At 46.7% G+C, this 26662-nt stretch overlaps 1 protein-coding gene across 1 annotated transcript in view; it reads left to right on the forward strand.

Annotated features, from left to right (window-relative positions):
- CRB1 (crumbs cell polarity complex component 1) overlaps positions 1 to 25259 on the forward strand; it is a 259524-nt gene extending 234265 nt beyond the window's left edge. The window contains exon 12 of the mRNA XM_052654054.1: positions 25044 to 25259. Coding sequence (XP_052510014.1) covers positions 25044 to 25259 — 216 coding nt within the window. The remainder of the gene's footprint in view (positions 1 to 25043) is intronic.
- Positions 25260 to 26662: the final 1403 nt, after the last annotated feature.

Consider the following 26662-nt stretch of genomic DNA (forward strand, 5'->3'; position numbering starts at 1 on the left):
AGTGAAGGAAAGGGAGCCTGGCGTGCTACAGTCCATGGGTTCTCAAAGAGTCAGACACGACTGAGTGACTGAACAACAATAACAACAACACCCTCAAAGTCCATCCAGGCTGTTGCAAATAGCAGGATCCCCTCATTCTCTTGACTAAGATGTTGTTATTGCACAAGGAATCTTCTTGGCTTTGCGTGAGGTCTCTTGCTAAGGTGCACGGACTCTGGTTGTGGGGCACAGGCTTAGTAGCTGCTCAGCATGTGGGATCTTAGTTCCCTGAGCAGGAATTGAACCTGCGCTCCCCGCATCGCCGGGTGATTTTCAACCACTGGACCATCAAGAAAGTCCCCACAGAACATTTTAGAAAGCAAGTCTCTGTTACAATCTAGTTAACTTAATAAAAGACTCAAGGTGAATAATGAAGCTGATCACACCATGTTAACTATTATTTTCTTGAGTTATTCCTGTTGGTTTTTACTCAAGAAGAACTTTTAACATTGGTTCATCTATTAAAAATAGAGTCGTGATTAATGAAACAAAACAGTTAGTATGCAAGTGAATATCATGATGTTATCTAGTTGAATATAACATGAATTTAGTTTCTCCCAATCTTTTTCAAGAATTGAATGTATAGATTCTTATATGGACTTTCTTCTTGACTGACTTACATTGGGTTTGGGAAAAGAGGGTGCAGCTCATTGAATACATTGCTGATCTTTTTTGTGAAAGTAAATGTAGAAAACCGGGCCCACTCCAGGGGATTTTATATTTGACCAAATTTAAATATTAAGAAAACTGACTTGAAATTGGTACTGGTTTTTGTAATATTTTTCTACTTTAAACTTTCATGATTCATATATGTATTCTACAAATATTATTTTCCTAAGCTTGATAGAAAGAATTCTTTCCTTCTAAAAGGACATAAAAATATCATGGGTCTTATCTTCTTCTCACATTGTAATTACTGAGTCACAGTTTGTTTCATGTAGTATGGAAATCTATTGGAAACTAATTGTACAGAGGAAAGTAACATACTAAATATAGCTCCTCTGAAAACAAATAGGCTATTTGCAATGAAACATATTTAATCATTTGGAATATGATCATTTTATTGTCTGCCTGACTTTAGTTGCACATAAAACTCTGAATAATGTTATTTTAACTCAATTCCCCTAACATTTTTTGATAACCCTATGCTGACTAGCAAGACTGTGTTATGGAGATTTGAGGTATCCATATACTTGTTATTCAAAGTGGCAAATTACATATTAATTTTTGATGAATGAGTGAAATCACTCTAGTTCAATGTGTGCTCAGTCATATGCAACTCTGTGCAACCCCAGGGACTGTAGCCCACCAGGCTCCTCTGTTCATGGGATTCTCCAGGCAAGATTATTGAAGTGGGTTGCCATTTCCTCCTCCAGGGGACTTTCCCAACCCAGGGATCGAACCCCATCTCTTGAGTCTCCTGCATTGACAAGCAAGTTCTTTACCAACTGTGCCACCTAGGAAGCTGAAAAAAAACTCAAGAAAACATTTATTTAAAGCTCATATATTCCTTTGAAGTTTTTAATAGCCAGCATTATATATATCATGTATCAGTTCAGTTTAGTTCAGTCGCCCAGTCATGTCCGACTCTTTGCGACCCCATGAATCACAGCATGCCAGGCCTCCCTGTATAGTAGGTAATGAATATTAAAGAACCTACTGATATAACAAATGATGTGTTTTTAAGATGAGTTCCGAGGGGCATTTTCTAAGTGTGTGTGTGTGTGTGTGTGTGTGTGTGTGTCTGTGTGTGAAGCCTGTCCCACAGTTATGAAGATATAAATGATGGTACACATTAAGTACCGAAAATCTGTCCAGCTTTCCTACCAAATTCGCAGAATGGAAAAGCCTAGTGCTGGTCGTTAGTAGCCTCTTCGGTGGTGGAAGGCTCTTGAGGGTCAGTGATCCGCTCTTTCCACCGTGCTCAGTCACTTCAGTCAAATCTGACTCTCTGCGACACCACGGACTGTAGCCTGATGTCTGTCCAGGCTCCTCTGTGCATGGGGTTTCCCAGACAGGATTCCTGGAGTGTGTGCCCTGGTCTCCTCCAGGGGCTGTTCCCGAGCCAGGGATCAAACCTGAGTCTCCCGTATGTCCTGAACTGCGGGCAGATTGTTTACCACTGAGCCCCTGGGGAAGCCCACACTCTCCCACAGAGGAACATTATTTCCATCCAAGAACCAAATGCACAGAAACCCTATTATTCATGTTGAAGTGAAATTTGATATAAATTGGCTCTTTCCTGAACCATTTTCCCAGAGGAAGCTTAGCTTCACAAAGACATGGGCGCTCACCTGTAATACAGTCTCAGGGCAGCCCTCCGGGATGTATCAAATTTGACTCCCTCTTTGCTTTTAGGAGGTTTCCCTGGTGGCTCAGACGGTAAAGCGTCTGCCTGCAATTCAGGAGACCCAGGTACGATCGCTGGGTTGGGAAGGTCTCCTGGAGAAGGCAATGGCAACCCACTCTAGTACTCTTGCCTGGAAAATTCCATGGACTGAAGGGCCTTGTAGGCTACAGTCCATGGGGTTGCAAAGAGTCAGACTGAGCAACTTCACTCACTCACTTGCTTTTAGGAAAGCATCCCATTTACAGCAGGATGGACAGGGCCCCTCAAAACCAGTGATTCTGGAGAGGAGTGTTAAGTTCTCTTCTCTTCAAATATGGGTGTGTTGCATCGTTAAAATCCATGCCTTCACCTCTTCTAAACCCAGAACAAGCTGACCACAGTTGCAACTTTGAAAAAAGACGTTTTAAAGAAAATATAATTCTTTGCTCTTTGAATTCTTATTTAATCCTTCTTTGCCAGGTCCAGTATGTATATTCTCAAAGTTGCCACTGAAGTCTTCCTTTCTCTTCTGCCCTCCCCCATCAACACTAGGGGGCCTTCAAGCTCCCACACCTTCCCAAATACACCTCCATTGTAACATATAATGATAACAACACTGATGAAGGTTATTAACTGTAGAGTCCTCCTGCGAGCCAGCCACTAAGCCTAAGGTCTTCTCACACATTATGCTGATTATTTGTCACAAATGTCCCAAGACTTACATGATATTAATTTTCCCGCGTTACTGTTGAGAACACAAAGTCCATGGTTAAGTGCCTTTCTCGAGCAGATCCAGTTCAGAAGGTGCAGGACCCGTGCTCAGGTTCTGGGGCACGTGCCCCACGTTTGTGGGAGCGATAGTGCAGACACTTTGATTTGTCTGCCGAGTCCTCTGGCCTGTGAGCTCCTGGAAGGCTGTTTAACTCTGTAAGGTCTGGGCGTGGCAGCCCTGCCTGACAGAGCAGCTGCTTCACTCCTTACTGAAGGGATGAATGGATGGACGAAGGAATGGTGGGTGGCACATGGTTTGCACAGAGGAGGGGAGGGCAGGGAAAGTTTCTCCCAGAAGATCCTTGACCAGGTCTTACAGAATGGGCAGGAATTTTCTTAGCCACACAAAAAGCACATTTTCCCCAGACGTCTTTTTTTGTTTTGTTTGATTCTTTGTTGCCAAAGGGCTGAATAAATTGGTTCTCATAGAAGAAATTATCACAAATAAAGTTGTGTGCTGTTAGCAGAGAGCCCAGAACCCCAGGTTCTCACTGGGATTCTGCAGTGAGATGTGCCGTGATGTGTTTATAATTACACGTGGCCTAGATGATTAGGCGTTTGTCTTTGTGTAACGGCATCTTGATATTTGCAAGAGTCTGAGACAGGAACCCTGAAGACCAATCGTCAGAGCACCGAGTTCCTTCGGGGTCATGGGAGGAGGGTTAGAGGTCTGAGAGAGGCAAGGAGATTTACGGCACTGACCCTACAAGATGATAAAACACTGGACAGATTATTGAAGAGCCCCAAGCAGTGGAAGAGGAAAAGGGGCGGATGAAATTCAGGCAGTTCCAGGAGACTAGGAGGACCCAGCAAAGAGTTAGAGCTCTTCCCAAGGGGAAGGGTGCCCGACAGCTGCCCCACGAGGGTGGGTGAAATGGCTGAAATGGCCTGTATTTGCCCCAAGAGCACCATTAGCAAGACCAGCACTTATTTTTTCACAGCACTGGTTGTCAGAAAAAACTTCTCGAAGAGATTTCCACTTGTTCCCTGCTTTCTGAGTTCAGCTGAGCCTGAGGGGCTGAGCCATCCACCAGCTTCTCCTCCCCGCTAGGTCACCCTGCCTCTGAGCCACCTCCGTCTTCCAAGACCGCTCCTGTGGGCTGAGCTGACAAGCCGGGCCTCCTAGCAGGAAGCCCAGGCTCCTGTCCCTTCACATGTCCCACCTCGAGGCCGGGCACTGCTGAGTGGCTGCTGTCTCTGCCCGCTGAGGGTCAAGGAGGTGACCGCAGCGTCAAACAGGCGTTTCTGCACCGTGTCTGAGAGTGGACAGGACACAGGGAGGGAGGGAGGGGGACACGGAATCAGGGAGATGCATAATCCCTACTCCGAGAGCACCAATAAAACAGCAGTCTGGTTCTGGAGGAGAAAGAGAAGCCACAAGACATGTTGAAAACAGCCCCTGATTTATGGGGCTGAGTGAAAGCACAGGATGAATTACCGAAGTTTGGTCACAGCGAGTTATTCCAAGACGGGGAGTTTTCAAGGAGGTTATGGGAATTCGACTAGGCCATAAAACACGAGGAAGATTATTTGCAGAACAGAAAACGGGAGCGCGTTCAAGAGAGAAGAAAGGTCAGGAGTAAAGATGCAATGGTGGGAACCGAGTCTGGACGACGTGAGGTACAAAGAGGGATCAGCCCTGGCCAGGATGCCAAAGGATGCTGGGAAGTGGTGGGGTGTAAAATCGGATAAATTCAAGCGAGGGCTAGATTACAGATTAGATCGTCCAGCTTCTGTCTGAAACCCAGCCGGAGCAGGAAAGAGTCATTTCATAACCCGATTTGGGCCGGCACCACGCCGTCCTTTAAATTATTTTCAATAGGTTGTGATTTTCCATGGGCTGCCTCTCATTCTGATTAAAAGGGTTCCCTTCCACCAAAAATAGTAGCACCTTTCTTTAATGATGGCTTTATTTGACTGATGGAAACACATCAATGATATTCGCAGACTTATTCTTTGCTATTGGAACTCAAACTGATACAATTTGCTCCTTGTTCTAGATATTCTTTTTTTTTTCTTAAATTATGCTGTTGGGGCAGAAAATTTTGTTGAATAGGTCTGGTTGGGGGGTTGGTTTTTCTCTAACTTATTAAAGGCACATGTTCTTTAACCTAATTTCTGCTAATTAAAGATTTCTCTAGGCATAGTTCTGGGTTACTAAGTTTTGCTTTAAGCATCTTTTTTTTTTTCCCAAAAAAAACTTGATTTAAATCTTTCTAAAGTTCTTTTTCACTAATTGAGGATTTTTCAGGCCTATGATGCTCTCCCTCTTTTTTCTCAAAGGACCAAAGGCATGTTTTGGTCTGAGGAGGTTCAAGCTTAATCAGATTAAGTCCCTCTTCTCTAAAAACTGAGCAAATTCCCTGGATCAGCACCACGAAAAAGATTCTTTGAGGCAATAGACTAATAAGGCTATCATTCATCATCTTGAAGTATGTAAAATTAAGAAAGGCATTTGCTCACTTTTTAAAATGTCCCGGCTATGCAAATCCTTATAAAATAGACCAAGATGGAGATGAAAAGTGTTCGTTGCTCAGTTTCAGTTCAGTTCAGTCACTCAGTTGTGTCCGACTCTTTGCGACCCCATGAACCGCAGCACACCAGGCCTCCCTGTCCATCACCAAATCCTGGAGTCCACCCAAACCCATGTCCATTGTGTTGGTGATGCCGTCCAACCATCTCATCCTCTGTTGTCCCCTTCTCCTCCTGCCCTCAATCTTTCCCAGCATCACGGTCTTTTCCAATGAGTCAGTTCTTTGCATCAGGTGGCCAAAGTATTGGAGTTTCAGCTTCAAAATTAGTCCTACCAATGAACACCCAGGACTGATGTCCTTTAGGATGGACTGGTTGGGTCTCCTTGCCATCCAAGGGACTCTCAAGAGTCTTCTCCAACACTACAGTTCAAAAGCATCAATTCTTTGGCACTCAGCTTTCTTTGTAGTCCAACTCTCACATCCATACATGACCACTGGAAAAACCAGAGCCTTGACTGGATGGACCTTTGTTGACAAAGTAATGTCTGCTTCTTAATATGCTGTCTAGGTTGGTCATAACCTTCCTTCCAAGGGGTAAGCATCTTATAGTTTCATAGCTGCAGTCACCATCTGCAGTTTGGGAGCCCAGAAAAATAAAGTCAGCCACTGTTTCCCCATCTATTTCCCATTAAGTGATGGGACTAGATGCCATGATCTTAGTTTTCTGAATGTTGAGCTTTAAGCCAACTTTTTCACTCTCCTGTTTCACTTTCATCAAGAGGCTTTTTAGTTCTTCTTCACTTTCTGCCGTAAGGGTGATGTCATCTGCGTATCTGAGGTTATTGATATTTCTCCTGGCAATCTTGATTCTAGCTTGTGCTTCTTCCAGCCCAGTGTTTCTCATGATGTATTCTGCATAGAAATTAAATAAGCAGGGAGACGATATACAGCCTTGACGTACTTCTTTTCCTATTTGGAACCAGTCTGTTGTTCCATGTCCAGTTCTAACTGTTGCTTCCTGACCTGCATACAAGGTTTCTCAAGAGGCAGGTCAGGTGATCTGGTATTCCCATCTCTCAGTTGTGTCCAACTCTTTGTGACCCTGTGGACCATAGCCCTCTCTGTCCGTGGAATTCTCCAGACCAGAATATTGGAGTGGTTTGCCTTTCCCTTCTCCAGGGGATCTTCCTGACCCAGGGATGGAACCCAGGTCTCGTGCGTTGCAGATGGACTCTTTCCCATGTGAGCCACCAGGGAAGCCCCAAGACAGAGGTGGTTCAAGCATTTCTTCAGACCTGGGGAAGCCAGAAATTTCTGAAAGAGGACCATTAACTGCCCAGGGAAAGTTACCAGTTCGGCCATGGGCAGCCCACTGGCTTAGGCGCCGGCTGACCAGGGTCCTCTCATACCTCTTTCACCAAGATCTGGGCCTTCTCTGATGTTGAGCTGTCTTGATGACCACAAGCGTGCCGGCAGCACCTCATTTAATCCTGACATCAGTAGGAAGGTTGCTGACACTGGACAGATGCAAGAACTAAGGCCCAGACGAGTTAAATGATTTACTCAGACTCGTCACTGGTTTTCCTTCAAAACACTGCCTCGGGTTTCAGTGTCCTAATTTATAAACACAACGCCTGGAGACTGGTTTTCAGCAGACTACCCTACCTGAATAGTTTAGAGATGTTAGCGTTTCTTAATTATAAAATAGGAGTTTGAAACAGATGTCATTATATATAGACCCTCTCCGGTATTCTTGCCTGGAGAATCCCATGGACAGAGGAGCCTGGCAGGCTACAGTCCACGGAGTCACAAAGAGTCAGACACGACTGAAGCAACTTAGCACAGACACGTGCACATATATAACTTACGGAAATGCAAGGTTTTCACGAGACAGACGATATCCAAGTAACTCTGGAATTTTTTGAACATTTCCAGGGAGAATATGAAAAATGTAAATCTTGTAAACAAAGATTATAGTATCTGCTCTGGGCCCCCATGGAACCCAGAATAACCTATTTGTTTTTTACGATTAAGTCCTGTGAATGCTAAAGATATTCACAGCGGGCAGTATGTAAATTATTCTAATTTGCAGCTTCCTGAGGGTAATGGTCCTATATGTTTGAACTGGGATAATTCCATCACTACTTAAATTACCAAAATAAATGTCCTTGAATTATAGTAACCAATATAAGCATCTTGCCTGGAGAATCCCATGGAGAGAGGAGCCGGGCGGGCTATAGTCTATGGGGTTGCAAAGAGTGAGACACGACTGAAGCAACTTAGCACGCACGGATGCACATTAAATTACCCTTAAATTACCACAATAGATGCTCCTGAATTGTAGTAACCACTATAAGCATCCCTGTTTGATACGGTATTTGCAGAGCCCTAAGTGATGCCTTTAAGCTCCCCAGTCACCTCACGGGGTGAGCTCAGGAGGTCCAGGTTCTGTGTCACTGTGTGCCATTTGTCTTCTGCCTTGAGACAGTAACGGTGGCTGTTTGGCTGGCAGGGGGCGGGCTCCTTCCCTGAGCGCCTTTGTACAGAGGCATTTTGCGATGTAAGGAGCCTGGGAGGCCCTTTGTGAGCATCACACAGGCATGTGCCTTTCCAGAGGGCAAAGCATTTGTTTGAGTGGCTCCCTGTTCAAGTAAAATATTGGGGGAGGGAAGAGCTGGCTGGGTCCTGTGCGTTGACTCACACGGCCTTGCGGGCTGAAGCAGATTTGACAAGGACACCATCCTCGGTCCAGTTCCCTTTTCAGGATTTGTTCACTGATGTCCTCATGAAACCAGCCCACCCAAAAGGAAATCAACCCTGACTCTTCATTGGAAGGACTGATGCTGAAGCTGAAGCTCCGATACTTTAGCCACCTGATGTAAAGAGCCGACTCACTGGAAAAGACCCAGATGCTGGCAGAGACTGAAGGCGGGAGGAGAAGGGAGCAGCAGAGGATGAGATGGTTGGATGGCGTCACCGACTCGATGGACATAACTTTGAGCAAGCTCCGGGAGTTGGTGATGGACAGGGCAGCCTGGCATGCTGCAGTCCATGGGTGGCAAGGAGTTGGACATGACTGAGTGACTGAACTGAACTGTCCACATCCCAGTGGTCATGGATTGCAGTCACAATGACCAGCTCCTGCTGAGTTCTCCGAGTTCAGAGTGAGGTCAGTCTTGACGCACAGACCAACCAGGCCATGCTCTCTTCCTGAGAAGTAAGCTGAGTGTCACCTGGATAGATCAGGCACTACCCGTCACCTATGTCAAGTTCACTTCTGCATTCGTTTTACAGTGCTCTCTAGTTTGTCAACTCAGCCAAAAAGAATTTGAGCAACTACAATGTGTTATGAACTTTGAAGTTGACAGAAAAGAATAAGATGCTATATTCTGTTTGAATACAGCTTTCTCAATATAGAAAAGTATAGATCTTGAAACCACACACTAAGACATTAGTGTGTGATGAACCATAGGAGTCCATAGCCAAGAATATGCCGATTAGAATTTTTGCCACATAAATTCAGAGTATGTTCTTATAAACAAAAGCATGTAGACTTTATAACATTTGGTACTTGGGCAATGCTTCCATCCTTGATTTTGTACATGCTAGTGTAGGACAAGCTTCCCAGGTGGCTCAGTGGTACAGAATCTGCCTGCTAGCACAGGAGATGTAGGAGATTTTGGTTCCATCCATGAGTTGGGAAGATCCCCTGGAGGAGGAAATGGGAGCCCACTCCAGTATTCTTGCCTGGAGAATCCCATGGACAGAGGAGCCTGGAGGGCTACAGTCCATGGAGCTGCAAAGACACATATCTGGACACATTTTTGTGTCAGATTTTTATGGGTAGTAACGTGCCATTGCAGGGAGACAGCTCAAGTGCATTTGAGGGACTCTGGGATCATCATCCTCATCAACTGGCATTTATTGAATGCAGGAACAGTAAGCCATGCTTATGTACTTTATATAGAGAAAAGGATGCAAGCACATTTTCATGTAAACAATGCTGAGGCCATTTTTAAAAAATCTACAAGAAAATAAGAGCTCCTATTTAACAGTTTTGAAGCTTAGTGTCTCAAAAATGTTAGTCACTCAGTTGTGTCCAACTCTTTGCGGCACTGTGGACTGTAGCCTGCCAGGCTCCTCTGCCCATAGGATTCTCCAGGCAAGAGTACTGGAGTGGGTTGCCATGCCCTTCTCCAAGGGAGCTTCCTAACCCAGGGATTGAACCTGCGTCTCCTGCATTGCAGGCAGATTCTTTACCAGCATCTCAAAAGGAGTGTGAAAACCACTGTCATTCACCCAAACTCATGAAGACCTTAAATCCTTTGGCAATGGGTGAAACATGAGAGGCCTCCTTCAGCTTGCCCCCAAGCATTACCCAGTGTCCCGAAAACATCACGGACTCCTTCATTCAAGCAGAGGCAGAAGAAATAATATGTTCTGGAAACTAGGTATAAATGCTTCCAGAAGGATTAACTCCTTTTACTTGGAAACTAGCAAATGGACGTGCAATTTTTAATTATAAATTTTAAACTTTCCATCAGAGTCAATTGTGCTGATGTTAGTCAAACCTAATCCAGGCATTGATTCAAGAACCTGCTGATGGGCTAAAAAAAAAACAAAACATGGAAACTCGTTAACAAGAAGCTCAATTATCTGCATCTCAGCAAATCAGGCCGGAGTGTCATGTTAATCTGCTGAGCTCAGGCAACCCAGAGCCAGAGGAGATCGCCTCCTCTCCTTTGCTGTTAATATTTACACTTGGAAGCAATACCTGGCTGCGATCTGAGTGCTGCACCTCCAAAGGCAGTTGTTGGCTTGATACCTTGTTTTCTGACACTGCAAAGCGAGGAAACAGCTACCTTCTTAATCATCGCCTGATAACATTGTGTTAAAACTGGAGGGTAGCACAGGGCTGTTTCATACAAGCAACAACCCTGGGAGATTTTTCTGCGTTGCTTTGTTTCTTGGTAGACATGCTGGGCTGTTAAAAGCATAGGACTGAAAGTTGTGAATTAGGGGTCCCTTTCTTTGTTCTTCTGCTGAGTTTTTCAGCATCTATGCAGGCACTGTTTAGAGAGACAGCTTTGCTCCCAGCTGCTGTGTGCCAGGCACCTTCCTAGAACTCACAGACAAAACGCTTCTACCCATCAGCCTACTTTTGTCGGAGCTTTTTCTGTCGTGCGAAGTCCTAAACAATTAGACCAACACCGGTAAGCAGAGAAGCTGATTATGTAAGCACTGTCCATAGCAAGAGATCTGAATATAAAATAACTATTCTTACTCATCTCTCAGTGGGTAAATATGTCAAATAAGGGGAACTTGGTTGAAATTCAGGGTAAACTTAGGGATATAGCTACCTAGTGCTCTACCCAGGATGCATCTGTGTGTAAGTGAACAAACCCGGACGATTTGGATACCAGATCTGCTGCTTAAGCAATTCATTACTTGGGACAAATTGCTTAAAAGATCTTTTAATTAAGAGCAACGATCTCTGTATCCTTAGACAATCATGAAGATTGAACTGAGATGGCATGGCAGAGGCCAGGGACATATTAAATCCTCAGGTTTAAATTACTTTTCCATTCTAACCCTAACCTTTTAGCTGGAGAAGGAAATGGCAACCCACTCCAGTATTCTTTCTGGAGAATCCCATGGTTAGAGGAGCCTGGCTGGGCTCCGTAGGGTCGCAAAGAGTCAGACGTGACTGAGTGCCTGAGCACGCACACCCCACCTTTTCCTTCCAAAGTATCAATATTTTACAGCTGATCTCATTGTAGAAAATGGACTGGATATCAAACAGGTGAATTGCCTCGGTGGAATGCACAAATAATCAATGACCTAATTGTCACCTTTATGTTAGAAATAATAGATTTATTCCAGGTTCCTAAGACCAGGAAAAGAGCCCTACAAAACTGTAGCAAAGAACCATTAATAAAAGAGAACAATGAAACCATTGGGTAGAGGGCCAACCTCTGAGAATCTCTCAGGATGAAAATGCCTCCTAACACGGAGGTGATTCCTCCCCAGATCTGCCTCACAGAAGAGCCCTGGGCTGAAGGTGAGCCACGTTGTGACATTTTCTCATCTTGGAGTCTAGCGACTCCTGAAGTCATTAAATCAGAGCAGATGGCTTCCTTTTACACCCCGTGCTGTCAGTGGAATGTAAATGTTTCTCCTCACAGCAACGAGAGTCCTGAGGCTGTGTGTTTAATCTGCGCTCTGCAGGCAGAGTGACCCTGAAAAGAACACGGGTGCTGAGCCAGCCTTCGGAGGGTTGGCAGCCGTGCTCGTAAACAGAACCGGGGAGGATTTCGCAAGCCTGGCGGCTAATCATGGTTTGCTTCCTGGGGCTCTTAACACAGCCACGTCCCTGAGGACAAGTCATCTAAATGGTGGTGGAACAGAAAAGTTATAGACTCAAGGGACATAGCCTTTACAGGGAGGGAGAGGAGTGTTAGTCTAGGGTCTGGGAAAAAGAAGCAAGCAGACTGAAGAGGCTTAGTTTACAGTCTGAATTCTCAGTTCTCAGTCTCTTTGGGGGTTTAGCAAACAAGATTTCCGTATGTTTCAGATTATTCCAGTTAGTAAGGGGGATATTCTTTGGGCAATTACTCCAAACTTCAGTGGGGGGGGGAATGAATGTAAATAATTAAAATTTCAATATGACATAGAATATGAGAAAATACAGTGATCAGCAAAGACAATCCAGAGAAAAGCTTTACACTCTTGGAATATTAACAGCTAATTATTGAACCAGAATGCAATTAAATAAATCAGCTGGGCTATCTTATTTCTTCTTTAAAAGGTTTCTGAACTGGGTAGGCAGCAGAGAATCTGATCTCCATTTTATTAAAACATCACTAGAAATTAGTCGAGCTTCACTGGTGGCTCAGATGGTAAAGCGTCTGCCTGCAATGCGGGAGACCCGGGTTCGATCCCTGGGTTGGGAAGATCTCCTGGAGAAGGAAATGGCAACCCACTCCAGTATTCTTGCCTGGAGAATCCCATGCATGGAGGAGCATGGTAGGCTACAGTCCACGGGGTTGCAAAGAGTTGGATACGACTGAGCTACCTTCATGACATGACTAGAAATTAGTCAGTGGCAACAGGAGGGGAGGGCGTGGCCTGTCCTTTGAGCCCTCTGCAGGAAAGGCAGAGAGCTGCTCAGGCAAGGATCTCCTCAACTGTTCTTTCAAAAGGTGGTACAGGCTAGTCGAACGCCATAATTACTGTGTCCAGACACTTTGCTCTTGTTGTTCCGTCGCTCAGTCATGTCCACCTCTTTGTGACCCCATGGACTGCAGCACGCCAGGCTTCCCTGTCCTTCACCATCTCCTGAAGTTTGCTCAAACCCATGTCCATTGAGTTGGTGATGCTATCTAACCATCTCGTCCTCTGCCACCCCCTTCTCCTCCTGCCTTCAATCTTTCCCAGCATCAGGGTCTTTTCCAATGAGTTGGCTCTTTGCATCAGGTGTCCAGACACTTAGAGCTCCAAAAATGTAAAGTAACCATCACAGCTAGAGTCTGATCTCATTCTCTAATGGGCTCTTAAATTCTATACTATATTAGTACATAGAGATAGGGTCCTGTAGTTCAGCAAGGTTTTTAGCTGTTGTTTAGGTGCTCAGTCATGTCTGACTGTTTGTGACCTCATGGACTATAGCCCACCAGGTTCCTCTGTCCACGGTATTCCCCCGGCAAGGATACTAGAGTGGGTTGCCATGCCCTACTCCAGGGGATCTTCCCAACTCAGGGATCAAACTTGGGTCTCTTGCACTGACAGGTCGATTCTTTACCACTGAGCCACCGAGGAAGCCAGTGTTTTTAGACTAAGAGTTAAATGCTGTTAGACTTTATTTTTGTCTCTCCAAGAAGGAAGACTGTCCATGCCTCAATACTAATGTAAACAGATCATTATCTCCAGATGCATTTGGGGGCATTTAGGTAGACTATTAGCAACATCAGACCTAAAATTCTTGTGTTCATGTTTGTGTTTTAATTCTGCCCACAGTAAAACCTATAGAACTTTACCAAAAGGCTTATTTGGAATCTGAACTCTTGACTTCTGAAAGAACTCTGTGTTCTGAAACTAAATACTACTTGAACCACCCTTCCCAATATGAAGATTTCTATCTTTGCTGGTGGTAAGGCACCCTGGTGTTTTAAGCGGTGACAAGCTCACAGATTTAAGAATGCTTGCTTCAGATCTGGCCAACCTCAGCATGGTAGGCTTCTTGCCTGTTTAGACATAGCAATTCTCAAATGATTTCGAAGGGAGAAGCTATGCCCCAAAGACTTATCATTAAAGCACGAGATCCAGCTTTCATCTTCTGTGAGGCCAACTCTGAAACTGAAACTCTGATCAGTTGATGTAAACCAACAGTGACAAGAGAAATAGCTACTTCTGAGATTATTTCAGAGAAGGTACAGGACATCCGTCCATGAAACACTGGAAGGTAGGGTTTTTATTTCTATGTCTGCTTTTTAAAATAAGAATAGAGTAAATGGCACAATAGATTATATAAACAAGGCCTTCAATGACAAGCTGTCAGAGTTAAAGTGATGTATTTCACACGGGTGACTTGACACCACTCTTTATCACCTACACAAGGGGAAGCCAATTTGAGTCTGGTCAATAAAATACAGCCTCCAGGGCTGGGCCCGGGGCATAGCTGACGTCGTGTGGCAGAGCCCAGTGACTTGGCACCCACTTCTGCCAGGACCCTGCAGGCCCTGGCCCCGGTGCCATCTGGGGGAGGTCGGACATTTAAGCTCCACTTGCTGAATAAATGCGGATGTGGGTATGTCAGAGGAGGCGTGGCAGTTCATCTCTGTGCTCCATTAATTTAATGCAGGTCTGAGGCATCAGTGGAGCTGGTTATTCCAAAGCTGAATTTACTGCCATCTCACAACTGTGGAAAATTAAACTCCATGTGCTGCAAGTTAGGGGTTTCCAGGGTATCTCATTATAGGGGCTGGTTTTTGGGTTTGTTTTTTTTTTGGAGGCTGGAATCTTTGCTGAATTACAGAGGGAGCGATTTGAATGTCGACTTGGACCAAATAGTTTTCTGATAAGTTGGCCATAAATCCTCAGCAAAATAAGCTTGGTGTTCTCAGCATATCTGTTAGCTTTTTGATCATTTTTATGGCTTTCCTTTTGCTGGTCAAATTATCCTTATATGCCCCTAAAGCCCCCCTGACATGGATTAAGCCGACACAAACCAATAGACCTTCATTACTCTAGCAACTGGTTTTGATTTGCGGGCAATAAATATGGTGACATAGACTAGATTACCTCTGCCGAAAAAGAAAGGACATGTGATAAGCCATAAGCATGTAGGGGGTTCAGCACTCTCTTTTCCTGCCTAATGTGAGAATGAATCAATAGCAGCTTTTCACCAACTGAAGAAAGTTGGTAAGAAGGCCATAATCTGCGTGAGGAAATGGCCAAGGTACAGCTTTTAGATAGCATCACCGACTCAGTGGACACAAATCTGAGCAAACTCTGCAAGATGGTGGAGGACAGGGGAGCCCGGCGTGCTGCGGTCCACGGGGTCGTAAAGAGTCAAATGTGGCTTAGTGACTGAACAACAACAACAGCTTTTAGGTCAAGAAGGACAGTGCCAGGAGATGGTGAGGAAGACCATGAACGCCCACCACATGCCTGGCACCGTGTTAGGTCCCGGCAGGGGGTGGTTAAGGCCAATTCCGTGATGAAACTGGTGTGTGATGTGATCCATGAGTGTCTCAGTGTCTGGCAGGGGAGATAAAACCATTGATGGGAACAGGATTGACTGGGCAGTAAAATTATAGCAGAGAGAGAAATCAACAAGACCTGAAGTAGCAGAGGAACAAACAGTGAAAGAAGCAAGGTCTGCAAACTGGGGGTTTAGGGGAATTGCTTTCACCATAACCATCGTTTTTTAAAATATTACTTTTCCATGATCTGGGGGGGGGGGGGGGGCGGAAATGAAAGTTAAAGAAAATCAGGGGAAAAAAAATGCAGTGAACACATGCATGCCCTTCACCTAGTTACAGCAACTTTTTTAGTATTTTGTTCCCTTTCTTGCCTCAGAATACGTCCTTCTTTAGAATGTAGGGTGCAGATGTTATAACATTTTGCTTGCATGCTAAGTCATTTCAGTCATGTCCAACTCTTTGTGACCCTATGTTTGCCACTAAATATTTCAGCAAATGTCTCCGAAGAAATAGGACTTCCTTCTGCAACTGCATACTAAATGTGAATGCTTTGTCACTCAGTGGTGTCTGACTCTGTGACCCCATGGGCTGTAGCCCACCAGGCTCCTCAGTCCATGGAACTTTTTAGGCAAGAATACTGGAGTGGGCTGCCATTTCTTCCTCCAGCGTATCTTCCTGACACAGGGCTTGAACCCGAATCTCAAGTCTCCTGCATTGGCAGGTGGATTCTTTACCACTGTGCCGTCTGAGAAGCCCATATACTAGGAAGCGTTCATGAAATTGACCATCTCGTATTCTACCCATGTTCAGATTTCTCTAATTGGCCCCAGTTGTCCTTGAGATTTGTTTATTTATTTTGATCCAGGATCCAGTCCCTTGCATTTAGTTGTTGTCATTTTAGTATCAGTTAATCTCAAAAGTCCCCAGGCCCTTTTAACTTGTTTGCTGGATATTCTCTTGCTTTTGAAATGCTGTGTAAAATCAACTGGCATACTTATCAGTCACCTTCTAAAAACCTAGAGACCATAGCAAAAAGGAGGGATAGAAAGAAGTTTAAGTCCTTCTGGTCCTACAAAACGCTGGTCAGTAGAGGACTCCCGCATGTGAGGCTGATGCGATTCTGATGAGAGGTGTAGGTCAGATGTCCGGGGAAAGAACCCACAGAGAATATACAGAAATTGCTCTTGAGATTCTGGCTTCCGCTTCGCTGAGGGAGGGGAGAAGCTTCCTGGAGCAGACTCAGGTTGGGTTCCATGCCCAGGCTGGGTGACATCTTCCTGCCACGTGACTGGTGCTTCTCACACGGGGCTCTACAGAAGCAAGAAGCACGCCCCCCAGCAGCCTCGCAGGCAAGCCGGAGAGGCTGGCACCTGCTCTCCCTCTCTCGAACGATCTCTCTTTCCTTCTGCTTCCGGCGCCTTTCCTTACCTCGTCTCCTCGCAGCTCCCCTTAAGAAAACTGGGAGATGTCAGGAAGTCAACCTTCTCCCCCACTTTCCCTTTCCTTGGCGCCGGCCTGTACCAGAGGCCCCCTCACGGGAACTGCAGTGGTCCGTGTGGCCGCCCCGCCCGGTACCACCACCCCACGGTCCGCTCTAGCAAGACGGCGCCGGCACCTTTGGGTTCCGTGTGTCCAGGACCCCGTGAACCGCCTGCGCCGGTGAAAGCGTTCAGTAACCACACAGTGCGTGAATGAGTGCACAAGCAGCTGCGTGCATGAAGGTCCCCACCAGCAGAGCTCCGTGCTGTAGAGAACTCTCCCCACCACTGGAAAGGATGGAATCAACGCGTTAAATAGAGCCATGAGCACTACAAGTGGGTGAGTCGGGAATGATTGATCGGTCACTCTGTGCGAAGCACTGCACTTTGCATGTTGGAAAGTTCCAGAGGAAACGGATTCCCATCCTTGCAGTTCGGAGGGGAGGGGTGGAGGGGGGCCCAACCCTTCTTGATCAGGGCAGCACGTTCAAGTGCACGGGGCAGGTCATGCTGGGCAGGCGGGGTTGCAGGTCTTCTCAATGCTGCTGAAGCCCCAGGCTCTGCTGACAGAGACACAGACCCCAGGAGGGGGACCCCGAAGGGTCCTCAGGGGCAATGCAGAGGGCAGCCAAGCCCAAGGGTGCTCTGAATAGAGGAGGGGTCTGCAGAAGGGGTTGGGGAGGAGGTTCCTATTCAAAAAAGAGCTGGTCAAGAAGGTCACTTTGCTGCAGAACAAGGTGTTAGTGAGGCTGCAGCTGATGATGACCTTGACCAGGAAATGAAAGCAAATTTTAAAAAAAGAGGTTTATAAAAAACATTTATTTATTTATTTTTGGCTGGGCTGGGTCTTCGCCGTTTTGCACGTGGGCTTCCTCCAGCCGCAAGGAGCGGAGGCTACTTTTCCTCGCGGTGTGAGGGCGTCTCATTGCAGTGGCTGCTCTCCTCATGGAACACGGACTCCAGAGCACAGCTCAGTAGTTGTGGTGCCTGGACTTAGTTGCTCTGCCTAATGACATTCCCGTCTGGGCTCCAGGGACAGGAGAAGCTGGAAGCAGACAAGTTGTTTGTGGTTGATTCCGCAGAAAGGAAGAGTCAGCAAGTGTCTTCACGGCCCCTTCGCCCCTTGACCACGTGGTTCCCAATCTGCCCCCTCGGGTCTGCCCGCAGCCCCTCCGAGGTGCACCCACCCTTCAGCAGAATCCGAGAGTGGCTGCCTCGTCCTCCACGGGATGCAGGCTGAGGATGTCCTCCTGCAGGAATCCCGGGAGGGAAGCTCTGTGTACTGGGCAAGCCCTTCTGCCCAGTGGTGCTCGCCATGGGGTCCCTGGGGGGACCCAGGTCAGTTCAGGTGCCGGGGAGGCAGAAGGATGGGGCTGCCCCTTGATGGAGCTTCCACACTTGGAGGGCGGACACCCCTGACATGTGTAGGTGTCACGGGGCACGACATGCCAGGGAGAGATGAAGCTGGCAGCAGTCAACGAGGGCGACCAGCGAAGGCGACAGGCAGCGACTATCCCCACCTACCAGCTAGACGTTTCCTTGCCTACAGCGTCTGGTGACCCTTTTCCCCGACCCGAGAAAGGGCCGCGATTACCTGCACGCAGCAAGTTTGCGGCAACATCATGAAACCCGAGGTGGGGCCACTGGGATTCGGTTTTTGTATGAGGCAAAGAGAGAGAGAAGTTTTACTCACAAGGCCTTGCATTCCAAGGAAAACAATTCTATCACTGAGACCGCCTGCTCAAGGAGAGAGAACTATGAAAGCAAAGGTCTCCAGCCTCCTAGCTGCATCAGTCCTTCTGCTGGAAATCTGGCGTCCTCATCCGAATGAGCCTGTGGGACATCAGGAGGATTCCAGACCCACCCCTGGAGGGATGGGGTGGGGCCTGGAGGCTCCCCACCAAACCCCAGGTGCCGCTGGGCTCACTCAGAGGATGTGTTCAAGGACTGTTTGCTGAAGACAGGAATAACCGTGTCCCTTTAGGACCACTGTCTCAGCACCCCTCCGCTCTCAGCTTAAGGCGTGCTGTGCTTAGACGCTCCATCGCAGCCGACTCTGTGCGACCCTGTGGACGGCAGCCCGCCAGGCTCCTCTGCCCACGGGATGCTCCAGACAAGCATATGGGAGTGGGTGCCGTGCCCTCCTCCAGGGGATCCTCCTGACCCAGGGACTGAGCCTGCGTCTCTCCCGTCTCCTGCGTCAGCAGGCATGCTCTTTACCACTGACGCCATCTGGGAAGCACTGCCAGGCATGGGCCCACACCAAGCTTCCACAGGAGCTGTTCCAGCGCCTTCGACAGGGCCTGATGTGGAAGTCACGTCTGAAGTTCCCCAGGGCAGCTCCCCCAGGGCGGTGGTGCCCTGAACCCCCTCATGTAGCTCCGTGTGCCTGTCCCAGGCTGTCGAGAGGCTGCCCTGCCCCACCCCGTGAAGGTGTGAGGGACTGTAATTACTTGGTGAGAATTGGTTTGGAAGACTATTGATTCCTCTGAGAGCCTGTGTGTTTTCTGGGAGAAGCAGCAGATGAAGATGGGGGCGCCAAGGAGAAGATGCCCTTGGGCTTCAGCTCAGGTGCCCTTGAGAGTCCCCTGGAGTCGGTGGCTGGGGGCTGCCTGGAGGGGGTCCCCCCGCCGTGTGGCCACCACCCTCCCCAGTCCTGAGCCTTTTATGAGGTGACGGGAGCCCTGCTGGGTGGTCCACTCCCTGGGCCTGGACACTGCCCAGACCCCTCTTTCGGCCTCTCGGTCCCCTGTTCCCCCCGCTCTTAAAACTGCAAAGTGGACAGTGTATTTGAGGTTGAAAATTGGCCACTGCAGCAATATTCATTTTAAAAACAGAGTTCTGGCACATATTCAATATTACTATGGAAACGGCTGTTTCTAGCAATTCACTGATAAGAGATAGTTCAAGGACCCAGGTCTGTGTGGGAGGGTTTTACAATCCACCAAATAGAAGACCTACTGGTCACAATAGTAATTCACAAGGACTGCACTCTCTCTTCGTTTTTTTTAAATTTGAACTGTGAGAATTAAGGAGATGGCCTTGTTTCACTTTAGATACATAGATGGAAGGTAAATATTATAACTGGCTTTGTAAAAAACATTGCATCCTTAAAGTGTTTTTCACATTAGTTAATAGTGGTCATAATAGCACCTGATATATCATTAGGTACTTGTGTAACACTACACACACACACACACACACACACACATTTCAGAAACTCGCACAAGGAAGCTGGAATGTAGCCCACAAGCATCTGAACATTTTTACTCATCATTTTCCACGTATTTCCACACAGCTGACATATTGACTGAATTCTTAGAAGGATTTGGGGAATTCACTCTACCCTAGTGTTTTTCAGGAACCAATTTCTCAGTCCCATCATTTCTCCTTTTTTCAACCACAAACGTACTTGAGAAAAACATGCACCTAGGTAGGTAACCCCAACCTTAGTCCTAGATTTCCTCACTTCAAGTCAAAGCTCCAACATCTTCACCACCTTTCACTTGGAAATAGAAGGTCAAGTTTCCGAAAATATCCCGTTTTTTTCCACAGCGTGTCTTTCCGCTGTTTATTGTTTTCACATTTTTCCGTATTGGCCCTAAATATTATGACAGGCGGATTCTGGGGCTGAGGACAGAAGCGATCTTGTTTCTTTTCCTTTCCAGACAAGCCAGTTCATCCTGTGTTTTCAGAGTCAGATGAACTGTCCAGCAGTCAGCTAGCCAGGGAGCGGTGGGCCCCGCTGGCCGACGGCTTGGGCCCCGGCCAGCTCCAGGGCAGCGCCCGCCCCACCCCCGGCTCCTAGGCTGGGCACCGCATCCTGACACGGCACCAGAGTGGAGGCATCTGATGGGTAATCCGACACCCAGGCAGGACCTGGGAAATCAGCCAGCCCGGAAGGTTCCGTCTGGGGAGTGAGAAACGGGTGATCACAGGACTGAGCTCCCTTCTGGGCCTGCCCTTGGAGACGCTCTGCACACCTGGATGCTTTCTATGCTACGGAGCGAGTCTCAGACACACAACTGTCACCCCTGCTTCACAGGTGGGCAGACAGCAGAGACGCACAGAGGATACAATGGCAAAACTGGATTCAAACCCACTTCTGGTTGTTTAGCGAGCACATTCCGTTTGCAGCCTCCCCTCAGAAGAGTCACGGTTAGAATTCCTCTTTTGGAATTTCAGGGAAAAAGCTTCTGAAGTTTCCAGTGTGTTTCAGCCTAGCCCCAGGCGAGATGGTTCAAAGGAAGTTTTGGCCGTTTCTCTCAGAATGCCAGCGTGCACCCTTCCTTGGGTCTCATTCAGCCGCAACCAGTCAGGAATTCAGAACGAGTCTTCTACAGGGGAAAAAATGAAACACTGATTTATTTTATTCTGCAGATAGGAAGTTCAGCTCGTCACCGTTTAATTTGATCACATATAAAATGTACATTTCATATAAAGATGTACGTTTCATACATTTCATAAAGAGGATGTACATTTCATAAATAGGATGTTAGCATAACAGTACAGGTTGCAGCGTAAGCCATGTGAAAAGTAATTTTACATGAAAGTTTTAGTTAGCTTGGAATCTGTCTTTTCTGAGAAAGGTTATTCAAAAGCGCAGCATTAGAAGCATAACCCACCGAAACAGGCCTGACCTGGCATTCCCGCTGTTTTCCAGGACGGTCCACACTTGGCGGCCTTGTCAGTTCCTGTGTCCCAGCAGTTTCCGTTATCAAAGGATCCATTCCGGGGCTGTGTATTTTAAGCCCAGCTGAAGAATAGCAGAGCTAATAAGGCCTTTCCACCATGGGAATTCAAAAGCAAAGGGCCTCCCAGAGGTGGTTTCAAACCCCGATGCCCTCAGCTCCCCTCCAGAGTTTAGTGATGAGTCTTATCTGATTTGGTTAGGCCAGCCATTTCAGCCAGCGCTTTATCTGGAGCTCAGAATTGCAATCTTAGGTTTGTAGGTCAGCTCCCGGGTCGCACCCCAAGGCATCAAGGGAGTTCCCGTTCATCTTTCAGAGTGAAGTAAAGTCAGGGAGGGGGCGCACCGTGCCTTCACTGTGGTTCACATCCTCATGTGCTGAGCACCTCTTCAGGGACTCCTGACCCTGGTCCCTAGGTGTCAACACTTGGATCCAGCATTGCAAGTGATAAACCTGAGTCTCCAGTGGGGAAGGACGTGCTGATCACACTGGCGGGGCACAGGGCGCTGGATCAAGCGCAGGGCCCTGTGGGGACAGGCTGAGCCTTCCCACTCTGCACATTGCTGGTGGGCTGGGCCGGGGGCTGCTCCCAGCCCAGAGCTGGCCCTTGCACAGTCCATGTTGCTGAGAGCCCAGAGCCTCTACGGAGAAGAGCCTTGGTTCCCCGCAGGTCCCAAGATGAGTGGAGCGGACCAGTCCTCTGGTTCTTTCAGAAGTGGGGTTCCAGCGAGAGCTCAGTGCCTACACCTGCCGTGTCCCCTCTCTCTGGCTGCAGGGAGGCATCAGCTTCCTGCATGCCATCCTTCTCAGGCCAAATGGGACGAAGCCAGAAAAGTTGAGAAAACAGAGGCAAACCCAGTGATTTCTCCCTTCTCCGTGTAGGTGTGGCCGCTCCCAACTCCCTCACCAGCAGAGCAGCCATTTACTCCCAGAGACCATGCCACTTACCGGCTAGATTAGGAGAATTCAGCAGCTAGGAACGAGTGTTGCATGATGGAGAGGTCCCCAGAGAACACCGGAGGCTCCATTTGCCCTTCTGAGTCCCAGACTCTTGAGCTTTCAAGGCCATGTCTACAGTTCTCTTCAAGTCCACGGTCGTCGTCCCTGATAAAGGATGTCACTGCCACACCCCGTGGCCAGAGGACGGGCCCTCGAGTTGAGGTGAATGATTTTTCTCAAGGGGAACTGATTTCGGTGAAACTTTACTTGCTTTTCTCCAGTAACTGGGAAAGCTGCTGAGACCCAGAATTTTAGACAATAATGTGGAGAGGAGGGAGCAGTTATTTCTTTCTGTCTAATAGCACTGCGCACCTGAACACTGTCCAGGAAACTGACACTCGCCTTTCCCAACCTGAACCAAAGTCTTCCTGTTTCTGTTCCTGTGTATCTTCTCCCAGTGAATGTGGGATTTCCTGGTGGCTCAGAGGGTAAAGAATTTGCCTGAAATGCAGGAAACTTGGGTTCGATCCCTGGGTTGGGAAGATCCCCTGGAGAAGGGAATGGCAACCCACTCCAGTATTCTTGCCTGGTGAGAGTCTCACTCCACTGGTAAACTTAGACCCAAATCATCTCATCTTGACAAATACAATAAACTCCTATTTCCTCGATCTCCAGCCCCACCTTCACGCCCATCACCCTCCACCCTGTTACCCTAGCCAAGTTAATAAAACACAGATCTGATCATCCTATGCTCTTACTCAAACACCTTCCCAGGCTCCCAGTGACCTCAGGACCAAGACTGAATTTTAGTGTGGCTTTCAGATTTCTGGTTAAGATTCATCTACTTTAGAGTCCCATCTCTCACCAACTCTTTAAATCCTTTACCGCTCAAATGCACACATTCATGGACAATACCTTTGGTCATGTCAGATTGCTTCCTATTTCTCCAAACTCTTAAGGACTTTTGTATACTCTTGCCCTTTTTACTTCAAGTTGTTTCATCCAAGTAGAATTTCCTGCTTGAAATATTTGAATGCTCATTTATCCTTCCAAAGGTAATCACATGCATCCTCCACTATCACTCTACCTACAGCCCATGTAGATCATTTATGACGTTTCCGTAACACGTGTTTAAGATATATGATGATTATCTATGTGTGTGCATGTGTGTGTCCTCCATTTGCCCATGTCCACAATCTCAGCTCCAGATATCAAACCTTGGCTTACCTTTGATTTTTATTTCCTAGCTCAGTTCAATGTTTATAGCAGACAGTCAATAAATATTGTTGATTGAAGAAACTAATGAACCACATTTGAACAAGTGAATACAAGACATAGTGAATACAAGATAGTATTATGAAGAGACACAGTATCATGGGAATATATTGACCATATAATGATTTAAACCAAAGCACAGCGAAGAACAACAACAAACACACACACATGCACAAAGGAAAGCCAAAGTGTTAGAAATTCCCCAGGATATTATAGTAACAGAGATTACATTTATAGTAGTAACTTGGTTAGGTGACAGGGGATGGGTCCTAGGGAAAGCTAGATGAGAAGGCCGTCTACTTCTGCTTTGTTTACCCTGACAGAAATATTTCTTTGCAAGCCTGTTAAAAATTTAAATAGCAAGTATGTCTTGTCTTTAATATTTCTGTGCAACCCAATCAGTGTCTTTTATCCATTGACAAAAAGTGCTTGGCAAACACAATGCAGTCAACATCAGAGAGACCCGTCTGTCCAAGGCCCACCCTTGAGTGTCCCAGACCCAGCTCCTCCAAGAGGGGCTCTTCCTGCAGTTTCCTGTTTGTCGAGGTCTGGCTCCACACGGAGCACGACTGTGTCCACAACCGTTCAGTTGTCGCATCGAATCCAAATCAAAGTGGTGAGTGTGGAAACCAGAGCCTTGCAGCCCATCCTTTGTCTCGGATCTTTCCCAGGAGGCCCAACTGATTTAATTTTCTTCATTTCCCAAGAAAGGCTGTAAAACAACCATTCTTTCAGTGCAAAATCAGAACTTTTTGCACAGGAGTCAAAAGACTGTAAACAGTTGGATCCTATACTTGGAAAACTATTTTACAAATATACATGTGGGTTTGGGCTTCCCACGTGGTGTAGTGGCAAAGAATCCGCCTGCAATGCAGGAGACCCAGGAGACACAGGTTTGATCCCTGAGTTCCAAAGATCTCCTGGAGGAGGAGATGGCAACCCACTCCAGTCTCCTTGCCTGGGAAATCCCATGGACAGAGAAGTCTGGCGGGCTATAGTCCATGAGGTAGCAAAGAGTCAGACAGGACTGACTGAGCACGCATGTGTGGCTACGTGTGGGTTCATCCTGTGGCCTTGAGATGAATGCTCTCAGTCACTGAGACCAAGACACAAGATAAACACAGCAGATGTGCCTTACTTCTTGACTCCAGACCTTAACACTAGAGACATGGTCCCATTCTCGTGATCTGGGAATAAGAACCCCTGAATGTCCCTCCGTATCTAGTCTTTCTCAGACACGGTGGCACCTGTGCTCTGCTTGACTTTCATTGCAGAGTATTTGCTTGTCCTGGCCATTCTCCTTTGCTCTGTAACTCACATCACAATTATCTCCATCCTCACAGTTGGCAGATGACTTGCTGTCGGACGTGTTCGCCGCCATTGGTTCAGTGACGTTAGCCTTGTTGCTGATCCTCTTTCTGGCAGTGGTGGCTTCTGTTCTTGCCTCCAACAAAAGGGCAACCCAGGGCTCCTACAGCCCGAGCCGTCAGGAAAAGGACGGCTCTCGTGTGGAGATGTGGAGCGTGATGGATGCCCCTGCAGCAGAGAGGCTGATCTAGGGCCACCCTGCCCCTGGAGGAAGAGACCCGTGCACTGTGAACGAGACGCTTGCCCCCGAGAGTTCTTCTGATGCACCTGGAAACATCAATTCACGACCAGGACCACGTTGAAACTGAAGGAAGAACTCCCTTGACCACCATACAGATGTTCATAGTGGTTCAAGTTGAAATCATTGTTTTGTTGTATTATATTAGCCAGTCACAGAATGATGTTTCTTGTGCCAATAGTTTCAGCCTCATAATTTAGCAAAAATGCCTGCCAAAGGACGTGTCTTCTGGGAAAAGCTCCAGTGCCTGATGTCTACAATCTTTACTCTTTGCAACTTGGGGATGTGTTTTTAGTTTGCCCATTCACTGGAAACTGCATCGTTTCATATAGAAACTACAGAAAAACTAGGTACCTTCCTCACTCTTCCTATCAGGCAGTGAAAGGTTTTAGTTTGTACCAAAGCAAAGATGCACATGGTTTGTCCTTTAGTCATGGATTTGAGAAAGTCATGGGAATAACCTGTGGTTAAAAAGCAATCCAACGTCCACTAATAAAAATTGAAGTGTGGCTGTTCCTCTTTCTGAGTATTTTTTGCTTATGTGACATTACATGTAACAAAGGTAACCTCCAGGAGCATTTGAAGAACCTTTGAACTAACTCACCTCTAGCGTTACATTTAAAGTCCTTGCTCTTTATAAGGTGTTGCTTAAGGTCAAAACACTTCCTGAGACAGAAGAGCAAGATAAAAGGAACACTGGGATTCTCTGACCTAAAAGGCCAAGCTCTTTCCTTTCAGCTGCTTTTTGATAAATCAGTGTCAGACGTGACCTTGTCTGAAGGTAAGAACCTTCAAGTACCGTACACACACTTCAAGGAGCGTAGGTGGTATGTTTGTGTGCATAATATAGAAAGATACATTTTAAAATAAACTTGAGAATATATGGGGGAAATGTCAGTGAGAAAGAAATTAGGTTAAGTAGTTTTAAAATGACTGTGTGGAACAAAATGGAATAGAAATCTACAAGTAAGGTGTATAAATACATGAAATAAAAGAATTTAAGAACATTTTTAAAAGGAGCATGTGTATAAGACTATGGGGTATGGAGAGAAAATAGTCTTATATTTATGTATTCTTTTCCTCTGAAGATTTAATTAGAATCTTACATGTTGTGAAATGTATATATGCTAGACAGGATGTGGAGAAAAGGGAACTCTCTTGCCCTGTTGGTGGAAATGTAAATTGATACAGGCTCTATGGAGAACAGTATGGAGATTTCTTTAAAAACTAGGAATAAAACTACCATAATCCCACTACTGGGCATATGCCCTGAGGACACCATCACTGAAAAAGACACATGCACCCCAACGTTCATTGCAGCACTAGCTATGATAGCCAGGACATGGAAGCAACCTA

This window comes from Budorcas taxicolor, chromosome 16 (genome assembly GCF_023091745.1).
Source record: "Budorcas taxicolor isolate Tak-1 chromosome 16, Takin1.1, whole genome shotgun sequence".
Classification (NCBI taxonomy): Eukaryota; Metazoa; Chordata; class Mammalia; order Artiodactyla; family Bovidae; genus Budorcas; species Budorcas taxicolor.